At 46.8% G+C, this 12029-nt stretch overlaps 1 protein-coding gene across 2 annotated transcripts; it reads left to right on the forward strand.

The window, feature by feature from the left end:
• Positions 1–4838: 4838 nt before the first annotated feature.
• GCG (glucagon) lies at positions 4839–11683 on the forward strand. 2 transcript variants are annotated; one of them, XM_078598154.1, is made up of 6 exons: positions 4839–4897; positions 5980–6085; positions 7725–7847; positions 9290–9412; positions 9844–9970; positions 11416–11683. In XM_078598154.1, the coding sequence occupies exons 2-6, from the start codon at positions 5985–5987 to the stop codon at positions 11422–11424; spliced, it is 483 nt and encodes a 160-aa protein (XP_078454280.1). In that variant the 5' UTR covers positions 4839–4897; positions 5980–5984; the 3' UTR covers positions 11425–11683. The 2 variants fall into 2 exon arrangements, with proteins under 2 accessions (XP_078454280.1, XP_078454279.1); XM_078598153.1 differs by lacking the exon at positions 4839–4897 and having other exon boundaries at positions 5964–6085.
• Positions 11684–12029: the final 346 nt, after the last annotated feature.

The raw sequence follows: 12029 nt of genomic DNA on the forward strand, positions 1-12029 counted from the left end.
GTAAACATTACTCATTTCGCTTGGCCTTTAACTAAATTAATTCAAAGCATATATGGGGCATGATGTGTGGGGTCAGATTTAGGATTAATGTGCCGCTACTTTCATGACTAACAGAGCAAATTTGGTCGTTTGTTCTTCTGTTGCAAGAGGTCACACGTTTGACGCAAAGGTCCTTTGCTGACTACGCGTGAACAATGAATGCAGGTAGCACGGTTGGCTACGTATCGTGCGAAAGAAGTTCAACAGACATACTTCTCCCCTGTTATTTCACTCTACTCTCCACCATGCACACTCTGCTCCAGCAACCAAGGCTTTCTCGCAGAGCCTCCATACATCCTACGCTCACTAGGTCGCTCATTCTCTCCTGCCGGCCTGGAAGACTCTTCAACCTGCCATCTATGCTGTTGACTCCTTACCCCCGTTCAGATTCAGGCTCAACACTCTCCTTTATTTTTCGATTTAAAGCTTTCGTGACTGCAGGGATTCATCTTCTTGGTTCTTTCGGTAAAGTCACGTAGAATGAAAATAATAAAATAATAAAAATAAAACATAATAAATAATTGTCACGACGTTTCGGCCACAACGCAAACAGCCGTCCTCAGGTGAAAAACACCTGAGGACGGCTGCTTGCGTTGAAAAACACCTGAGGACGGCTGCTTGCGTTGTGGCCGAAACGTCGTGAGAATTATTTTATTATGTTTTATTTTTATTATTTTATTATTTCCATTCTACGTGACTTTACCGAAAGAACCAAGAAGACTCTCCTTTATTCCTCTGCCTTTGACAAACTGCCTATTTATCACAGTTTGTAGCTTGTTTTAAGTAGGCCAAACGGTTTTGGCAGTGTCTCATTAACAAGGTGCAATTAGTTCTTCTTTCGTGCGGCGTGTTGCAGAGATAAGCGATTCATTTGTGGAGCGGCAACAAATGTTGTAAATTGGTGCCATTTGACGGCATGGGCCGGGAGCTGATATGAATCGCTTTTGTGCCGCCGTGCGGTGGTCTTGACGGGCAGGCAGCACTCCACCACGTGCCCCATTGTTTTATTCCGCTCCACAATACCTTGCTGATCTCGTCAAGGAGTACAAACCATCACGCAAACTCAGGTCATCATCGCAGCGGCTTTTGGCTAACCACCAGACAAAGATGGTCACTGCATTTGCGCGCTTTCAGATGCGCTTCAGTGGCCGTCTGGAATGCTCTTCCCTTATTTGGAATCCACTGGAGCTATGTACTTTTAAATCTAGATTTAAAACTAATTTCTTTTGAATCTGCTTTTTGTTTTTAGTTTGTGGTCCTTACTCCGTACATCCGATTATCACGGTTGGCTACGTACAGTGCGAAAGAAGTCAATCATCCATACACATAGATGGAACTATCTGCCATCTTCCACTTGGAAGTCTTCAGCGAAACGTTCCGACTCTCAATGTAACACACCCAGCCCCGTGTATTAGAATTGTAACAGTTGAAGCTCACCGCAAGTAATGTGATGAATTGCCAGAATTTGGCTCCATGATTTGATTCAAGATTTCATTATTTTCGTCCGTCTCGGTTTTGTTTCATTTTTACCAGCGCGCTAATATTTTTCCTATCTTTACCATACATATTTGTTCACTTAATTCGCATAAATGTAACATTTGCGTCTCATTTGCGTACGATTTGCGATGATTCTGTGTGTGTATCACGGGAGTAGTAATTAATTTTATTCGATAAGGTAACGCGTTGTTGCTTTCCAGCCATGTGTGTGTCCGTATAATCATTAGTAATGACCAGCTGTTCTTATTGTATTAGTGAGCGTGACCTTTACATTACTGTGTTTGTCGGCAAATGAGAATCATAAAAGCATTTAAATTTGTGGACAGTATTATCCGACAAAATAATTTGAAAATGCTTATTTGTCCAGATACATGCAGCAGTAACCTTAAAGAAAAATCCCGCTAACCACTCTTTTAACTGTGCAATTTAAAAAATTCTAAGCTTGCATCAAAAAAATATCAGTTTTGCACTTTTAACTTTTTACATTGTCGATGTTTGCATGCAGCGAATGGTTGATGAATTAAAAACAACGATTGTGAATCAATGTTATGTTTTCTTATTCTCAAAATCGACGGTACATTTGGTATTTGCGCCATTCTCATCGCGCAGGCTTATCATGAAGGGCGCTATGTCTCAAAGACAAGTATCGAGTCTGCAGTAGTTCCACGGTTTTTGGGTGTGATGTTGCTGTGTGGTTTCACCCAATTGGGTAACCTACGAGTAAAATTTTGATTTAAAACTTTCGTGACTGCAGAGATTCATGCTCGGCCGGTTTGAGCTTGTACAATGCTTGCTTGGTAGGGTGGCCACCTGCATAAAAACAGGTGGTATAGGCCGCTGCAGAGGGCAGTTCAGAAAGAAATGAACAGTCGTGCGGTACGATACTCCCACGGATATCTCCACCCGCAGCCCGCGCTGAACAGCGTGGTGAAATATGGTCAAATTATGAACACAAAACTGGCTGCTGCGTATATACGTGCATTTGTAATCCACAACACCTTCACCGAGTGTCAACAGTATCTTCATGGTAGTTTGCTGCATTGGCCTATCCGGCTATTACCTAAATAAGCATTTTGTACTTTGGAAGAAACGCGCACCTGGATAAACGCACTGAATCAGCGGACAAGTCCAACATCCACAGAGCCAGGCAGCGTTGCCAACTCCTTCAAGTGGAACGTTGCCTAATGACCATTGACACAAATCTCCGGATGTTGCTTGACGGTCAAATATGTCACTGGACAATTCACCAAGTATTACGCACGGTGTAAACTCATGACAGGACCCTGGATAGATCATCAATAAGTTGAATCATGTCGGTGGACAGTTTATTAAATATTTAACACAGTAAAACTGATACAGGTTGCATACATGGGATCGTGTCACTGGAGAATGTACTTTAATTATTGTGAATTTTGTAATATCCGTAATCTTTTGTCAGAAAACAAAACATTAATACAAATGAAACCATCAGCAGCGGCAATCGCGATGTAACATCACCTAACAAAACCACACGAATGCGATCGCCGTCTCTTTGACTGTACGCGAAATCGCGGCGGAGCGCGTGAACGAAACATTGCAACGACACGAAAAAAAAACCACACACACACATCGCAACGGTCCTACAATTCATGTCGGCGCGCGCTCGCGTCGTGAGCGAGACACCGGCTCTGGGATGTGAACTGGGGCCTTCGTGGCTCGGTGGCCGTGGGGAAGACTTCCGAGGCAATCGTGCGGCGGGCGCCTGGCGCCTGCGAGGCGTCTCGCGCAGCTGAACTTTTATGCGCATCACTGCCGACGCAAATCTCGCCGGCCGGGCTCACTGTTTGCCCACGTGCAAGGGGATGTAGCGATGTATAAACCAATTAAGGGGCTACGTCAAGAAAGCGAGGCGGCGTTCGTCACGAAACTCGCCACGTTCAACGCCTGCTATCTTTGCTCTGACGAAGGGACATTGCCTCAAACGTTGAGAATATTACCGGGTTTTTTTTGTTCCATTCTGGAATGAAGATTAATACGCTGAACTTTTTGTTTTACTTGCGTAGAATGTAATAAAATACCATGGGGACACTAAAACAAGGACCCCAATAAAGCGATAGCATTGACATAATGCAAAGTTGTTTACATTAGTAGATTGACTTGGTTTCTAATGTCCCTTTGTTATCTGTACAGCAATATTATTTAACCCAGGACGGAGCAGTGGTAAATTTGGTGGCTTACTGCGCTATATACCTGGATACCCCGAGTCCCATTTCCTGCCACGACTAACATCAGTGGCGAGCGATATCTGAACAGGTCCTATGATACCAGCCTTTCACAATCCACACTGACGGGTCTGGTGAAGTATGGTTAAATATGCCCATGACCAACACATTGTGGCGAGGCCTTCATCTAGCAGTGGATTGACAAAGGCCTCTACATATTTTCATCATCATTAAAAACCGAATTAAAAATTAAACTACTTCCGTGGCTTAACAATATTGGGTTCGCTTTCCAACAAAATGAATATAGGCATGTAGTACCAATAACCCATCTGTTTTAATTATATCACGTGACAGCGGAAAGCGTTATTTGTCTGTATATCCTGCAGTGTTCCAGAGTCGTGTATTACTTAGGTAAATTTAAATGAAGGCGATCGCGCACTTTATTATAATTGTGTTTGCAAGAGCATTGGCCTCTCGATTTAAACAAATAAAAGTGCGTTCCCACTCAGAGTGAGTTGCAGAACTCATCTCCAGATTACAACTCAAAGAAAGTAGTGGTAATTCCATCTTCCATGGCAGGAGGCCACTTTATACCTGACAAGCACCATCGATAGACTAAAGGATTCGGTCGTTTATGAGTGACTGACGGATAAAGGCTCCCCCCCCCCCACGCCTTGTCGGTGATGGGTGTTGTTTGACCATACTTCACCACGCTGGTCACTGCGGGTTGGCAAAGCGAGAGTTCCGAGGGCCGGTTCAGATATTCCACTCGCCGCTGATATTGGGCCGCTGAGGATATTACAACTCTACCACCTGCGTTTTTTGCATTTCCTTCATGATATAACAGCTTATATATCAGCAAATAGCAACAATGGCATATGGTTTTACGTGCACCTGTTTGCTTTGCCTAAGTCGCGGAAGAGGGCTGGGGGAGTAATTTGTTGAGCAATCTGTGTAATAGACCGTGAAACTAATCGAGTCGCGCGCGTAAGCAAACCGCACGGCGTCATTAATCCGTGCAATTGATTGCACGGATGCTGGGGCCAGACGTGAGGACGGAGGGCTATAAATGAGGAGCGGACCACTCTGTGAGTTCACGAACCGGCCTCTCCGGCAACACCCGACTCCCGCCGCACATTCGCTAGCCAGCAGCACGTCCGGCAAGTATTGACGGTGACGACGCCGCCGTCCGCTGAGCAATATCTGTCGACCGCTCCGCAGGAAGGGATGACAAGTGTCGTTGTTTCTCCCGCGTGCGTTTTCGAGCCGTTTGTGTCCCGTGTCGTTCGGCGTGATGTCCCCGCCTCGTGAAGCGAAACGTCGGACGTCGTGCAGTAGTGGTGTTTTCGAATTTATTTCCATGCATTTTTGTTTTTTTACGTGCGTGTGAAAGTTGATGTCGCGGTTAGTGGACTGCACTGCGAGCCCAGCGAAAGCTGAGTTCGATTTCCAGTCATGGTCAACGTCAGTGGTGAATTTCTGAACCAGTGATGGGCCTCCATAAGTTCGACTCGGTCTTAAATGAGTACCTGCTTGATGCGGTGTTTAAACAATACAATTGAGGAGACAAATGCAGCCGGGCGTGGTGCTGGTCACATCAACCTACTCCTACATCATGGCAGCCTAAATAAACGCTTGCTAACAAGCACTTGCCCCAGTAGTCCGTTAAAAGGCTATACAGGGGATATTTTACTTTTGTGTGTGCGGAGTTTGTGTCGGAATTTATCACGAACTTTGGGACTGCTTGTAATCACCATAGACATGTGTGACATCCGCCATAGCCTGCACAAAATAAGCACCCGTGCTAGGTTAGGGAGAGCACTGGAGTATCTCTAATCCACCTTGAGAAATATATAACCACTTAAATTATACACGTCCAGTCACATCCCTTTTTTGTCAATCAATTGTTGGACGTTAGCCTGCCTCCCCACACCAACGTAGCCCTGCATTCAAGCGCGACGATGCTGATCTTCCGAGAACTGAAGCTAAGCAGGGTGATTCGGACGTAAGCTCAAAACCCGTGAGGTTATTCAGAAAAGCCATAATGAGTGTTAAAGTCTAATTTCAGGAAGGCCCTTCAGTTGGACTCTTGGGCGAATACTTGATTTTTAAAAATTGTATTGTTGTTATTGTTTTCCCGCTAAACCTTGCGATGTACATCTGCCCTGCTACTTCTGCCAATGACCATCGGTTTCTGCAACACCCCCGGCGCGCCTGATGATGTGAATGGTTCTCCCCGTAGAAACAATGAGCGACGCGGGATTCCTGGCGGCACCGGTGCTGCTGCTGCTGCTCGTCAGCCTGGCCTCGGCGTCTCTGGAACAAGCGGGATCGCGCGACGATGATAGGTGAACCCACCGCCACCTACCCCGTTCATCGGGTGTCACGCCATGTCAAGGAATAAACAAACGGGAAGGGTAAAAAAAAACTGAAACACTGTAGGGGCAATTAAAACAATCCTACCGAGCCTGCGATTGGATTGCAGTAAACGACTTGATGTTAAATATTCGCTTCTCGTCTCGTATAATTCGGTGTAAAATAAAACATAAATTTCATTTTTTGGAGGTATTTATGCAACCTGACACCAGCGCTGAGTTATCGATGCGATCTAAACAAAGGTGGTGACTTTTTGCGACCAAAATTTGGTGCAGAGCGTGGAGGGGCTGTTTTGCCAAACAAAATCACAAGCAACAGGACTGACGTCATTGTGACATCTATCTCTTACATTTTAATTCAACGTCAAACGCAGCCGTGCCATCATCACAGCACTATGGCAGCACACTTGACATTACCGTGACAATAAAGCCTTTTTTTTTGCTTAGCCATTAACATTCCAACACTGAACAAACGTCTTCCATTCTGCACAGTTTCTTGTCACCTCCATCCAAATATTCTAATCTCATCCATAGGCCTCATCATGCTGTCTCCCACTCTCTCTCTCTCTCCTTGCCTGCGTTGGCCTCAATCCTGTCGTTAATCTCACCCACTCGTCTGTCATCTGCTGTCTTAGCTCGATGTGCTGCCCAACTCCGTTTCAGTTTTGGTTCACTTTGTACATTCCATCAGTCGCCACGGTTTAACTTCTCAAATCTTCATTTCTAAGTATTGTCTTTCGACATTTCGTTCTAAATCCTTCTTTCCTCAACTCCTTGGCAACCTCGTATCTCTCTTGCTTGTTCCAGGTGCGTTGCCCTCTAGGTCACGAGTTGCATTATACAAGAATCTAGAAGTTTCACTTTTTCATTAACTACGTTTCAAACTGACGCAGAAAATCCTCGGACACAGAGCCTGGGTACTTTATTATAAGATAAGAACTGTTTAATTATTGGGTCACACGTTCCTATCAGTGACATCCGGCGGCAGACGCTTAACACAGAATAAGTAAGTGTCGACTGTTTGGTTTTCCACCTTCCCTGCCGGACATGTACACGTGCAGCCCTGTTTGTCAAACCACTGCTACATGGTGACTTTTACCGCACAAGTTGTGGCTTATTTAACCATACTTAACCATTGCTTAGCAGTGCGCGCTGTTGGTGAAGGCAGTGAATGCGGTCGTGGAAGTATGGAAGAAGTGCAGTCGATACAACAAGGGATTTAGCTGCACGCTTCGAATACCGCCCGCCATGTAGCCATGCTGCCCTGTAACAACCCATGTTTGCATGGGGCTCACCCATAAAAGCACTATCCAGGCTCAGCACTGCTTAGCTTCCGAGATCTGACGAGATCCGATACATTCCGTGCGATTTGTCCATCCCTAACTCTACTTGAAGCCAGGTCTCACACCTGAGCGATCATTCTCGCAAAAAACAAAATCTCTGAGCAGATCGATGATCGCGGCTGCTCGCGACTGCTCCCAACTGCTCCAAAAAGACATCCACATAGAAACTATTCAGTTGAAACACAGCCGAGTTGCTCAGGTGGGTTGAACCCGGATTCATTTTGTGTTTTTTGTATTCACCACATTTGCTCTGCCCTCGAACCGCGCAGCGCCGAACGTCCGCTGAGCAAGCGCCACTCGGAGGGCACCTTCACCAGCGACTACAGCAAGTACCTGGAGAACAAGCAGGCCAAGGACTTTGTACGCTGGCTCATGAACGCCAAGCGCGGCGGGTAAGGTCATGGTGTACCACCTGCACAGGCCAACGTTGGTCCAATGGCTGCAACCGCACGCTCACGTTGGTCCAGCGTTGCACGTTTACCGGGCTTCTGTCAATCCACTGCTGGATGAGGGCCTCCCCCGGTCTCGTGCGGGACGTGGGGGTTAATTGACCATACTTCACCACGCAGGTCAGTGTGGTTGCCTTTGCGATACATCAGACCACTGACTCGCCCTTAGAAAATTGTTTGCCGTAAAACTGAACGAAACTCCTTCCCTTCTACGTGACTTTACCGAAAGAACCAAGAAGATGAATCCCTGCAGTCACGAAAGCTTTAAATCGAAATTGAACGAAACTTGTTTTTGTAGTTGAGCATAATCATAAAAAATGTATTTGTTTATTTTCTGACAAACTCATCATTGGTTTTCTTCACTGAGATGGTTTGTACTATATTTTGTTCGCAACTCAGGTCTCCCTTGTAAAAATATCTACTTTTGTCTTGATTGTCAATGAGGTTCATGCGATCAAGTTTATTTCATAACATGCAGGAAAATAGGTGTCCTCAACGGCAATGTCCATCCCTTCGTCAATCCACTGCTGGATGAATGCCGCCCAAGCCGTGTCAGTCACAGGAGTTATTTGACCATACTTCACCACGCTGCTCAGTGTGGGTTAGTGAAGATGGGGGTGGGGGGGACCCGGAAACTAGTTCATATATCCCTCGCCAATGAATTTGCTGTGGCCAGTAATTGATTGTGCAGTGCGTTAACCACTACACCACTACTCCAACCATCAACAGCAATACATAACGTATGATGCTTTGCAAGTTAGCAGGGCATCTCTTTGCTTTCGCATATTATACACAGCCTTGGAGAAATTACATGAGTTTATTTCACGTATGAATTTGTCATACAACACGTGGCAGGATAACCAAATGCACACATCCATTGACCCTCGGGTTGTAGAATTGCACAGTGGGGGCCCCATCAGGGAACGTGCATTAGAAGTCCTTCCTGGGGCAAAGGAGGGAACGTGCCCGACAGGACGGCCTCGGCACAGATGGAGCAACGAGTGTGGTTTTCTTATTAATGTTTTTGATTTTTGTTTGTTGCGGTTGCACCCGATTCAAGAGCCGAATGGCTCACAGGGCTATACGAAATAAATGAAACTGAAACTGTCTTCCCGGCTGGGCCACGTGGCGAGCAAAATCTTCGTTCACCGTGCACCACGCTCGACTGCCCGCGGTAGTGAATGAATTGCGAGTGGCCTGCGAGATCCCACGTGCTAACTGGAGCGATGAGATGAGCTCGTGTGGAGGAGCTACAGACGGTTCGTTGCATCGCGTAACAGCAGAGAGCGGCGACGGCTTCCTGTGGTCTTCATCCAACGGTTTATAGATCGTGAAATGATGATGACGCCGGGACCGTGAGGAGGTTGTGCCTGTCCCTCCTACAGCAGTGAGATGCAGCGGAGGCACGCTGACGGCACCTTCACCAACGATATGACCTCCTACCTGGACGCGAAGGCTGCCCGCGACTTTGTCAGCTGGCTCGCCCGCTCCGACAAGTCGCGCAGGGAGTGCGTACGCGGCATCGCGTGCATCCGCAGCGTGCACTGACATCCGGCATGCACCGCTCACCACCAGCACGCACTGCTGAATCTCCAGCACGTATCACTAATCCCCAGCATGCACCACTAACCTCCAGAGTGCACCAGAAACATCCATCATGCACCGGTAATCTTCAGCATGCAACAATAACCAATAATCACCTACATGCACCACACAACACCAGGATGTACCGTGTTTCGTTTTTTGCCCTTCTCCCGCACATCCGATTATCACGCTTGGCTACGTACGGTGCGAAAGAATTTCACCATGCATACATTACATACGTACATAGCACAAATCGCCAACATGCACCACTCGCCTCCGGTGTGCACCGAAATGAGAGCGCTAAGCCTGTGAATGTCACTCACGATGAGCCTCCCCCCGCCCCCCGCGTGCGCAGCGGAGGAGATCACCTGGCCGAGAACTCCGAGGACAAACGCCACGCGGAGGACGTGAACGCGCTGCTCGACAGGACGATGGCCAAGAACTTCATCGAGTGGCTGGAGAAGCAGAACGGCAACGACCAGGCAAGGGCTGAGCAAACTACGAACAAACCCAGCTGGCGGGGACAGGCAAGTCAGTCGTCTCTCAGGGCCTATAGACTATGGCCTAAACCGGTGTTCTTCATTGCAAGGCCCGCGAGCAACTGACGGCGCCTCGTGGCCTTTAGTGCGGGCCCTGACGTGCAGCTCCCGACAATGCACAAATGTGAAAGCACCCTATCATGCTGTCAAATCAAATGGTTTCAAATGTGTGGCGGCCCTCGCACTGATGTTTTATGGGCGAAAGTGGCCGTCCTTTGAACATTAGTGATGAACACTGGCCTGAACGTTGTAACTAAAAGTGGCTTTATTATTGTTTGACTCACTCCTGCCATGGGCGTGTGAAGTTTCCATCCCTGATCGGGGCTGTAGACGGTCGGGGAGCACCACTCCACGCTCGTTCGGAGCTGGGGGAGAAACAAACTTCTGCTTTTGATTAAATGTAAGGACTATCCGTGAGCATGTCGTACTCGGATTTGCTGTCATGGCCAGATTTGTGCTCCATAATTCTGTTCTGTTCATGCGTATGGCAGAAAAAAATATGTTCAGGATCTAAATGCCAATGTCGAGATCTGGTGCGGGCAACAACGAGAGAGCTTCAGGCGTGAGCCTGTGCAGTTTTGCTCGTCCTACGTTAACGGAGCACAGGCTACAGTGGCTTACTATACGGTCTGTGGTTTGGGGTTGTATCGCCACAGTCGCACGACTGTCGCTTGTTTTAAAATTTACATTCATAAATGAGATGAACGCGTCAGCCTGTTGATGGTCTGACCTGGTTAATGGCACCAGAGCCGCGCTCGGAAATCATACATTACAATAAGGCCGTATTCTCTTGAATATAAGACTACATTTTTGATTTAAAGCTTTCGTGACTGCAGGGATTCATATTCTTGGTTCTTTCGGTAAAGTCACGTAGAAGGGAAACAATAAAATAATACAAATATAAAACAATAACATTCTCACGACGTTTCCACTGCAACACAAGCAATCATCATCAGGTGTGAAATCCACAGCAACTTTTAAAAAAATTTCTTGCTGTGGATTTCACACATGATGATTGCTTGTGTTGCAGTCGAAACGTCGTGAGAATTTTATTGTTTTATATTTTTATTATTTTATTGTTTCCCTTCTACGTGACTTTACCGACAGAACCAAGAATATAAGACCACACTTATATCCCTGAATTTTAAGCAAAATTTAGGTGTGTGGTGACTAGATTTGTCTCGCGCCATCTCACACTTACGCTGCCCACCTCCTTCACAAACCCGCACTCGACTGATGAGCTCGGTGAAGCAATGGTCAAATAAATATACAAATAACCTTCCCCGCCACGACCCGCACGCACGGCACGAGAAACCCCTTCGTCCGGCGGTGGATTGACACGCGTCCACTAAAGTCGCCCGTTCGGTGTGTCCGTCCGTCTCTCGCAGACGGACTGAGGTGGGGAGAGAGACGGAGGGACGGAGACGAGGGAGAGAGGGGAGGGGAAACCCGCTCGGCGAACTCCTTCGCGCCGAATGTTATTACGTTACCCCCGCGCCGCCCGCCCCGGTGGCCTCATCGGATTAAAACTCAGCCCTCCCGGCTGCCGCAAATTCGCATTTGCCTCCTACCCACTAACCCCCCCCCCCCCCCCGTGCTTTTACGCCTGTAAATAATTCATTACAGAAAATGGCAATAAATTAAACATGAATCAGTTCACTGCGTCTGTTTTGGTATAAAGTGTATCTCGCTGTATTATGGGATTCCTGTGCCAATAGTGTGTTTGTGTGCGTCAGGCCCTCATATATTTGACGAGATTACGAGATACAAAAATATATTACTATTAACCCATGTGATGCAAATTATTTGTCAGATTTGAGATGTATTTTCTGACTATGAATGCTGTAGGTTGACCCATGACCTCTTTACGCATAAAATGCTTAAAAAGCAACGCTAGGCTGTTACCATTGACTCATCACCGTGTTAACATTTACGCGTATTGTTACTTCCATCCCAATGCGTAACTGCACCAAAGATAGGTGAGGTTAAACCGTAATATGTT

Source organism: Lampetra planeri, chromosome 10, assembly GCF_965212315.1.
Source record: "Lampetra planeri chromosome 10, kcLamPlan1.2.h2, whole genome shotgun sequence".
NCBI classification, from domain to species: Eukaryota; Metazoa; Chordata; class Hyperoartia; order Petromyzontiformes; family Petromyzontidae; genus Lampetra; species Lampetra planeri.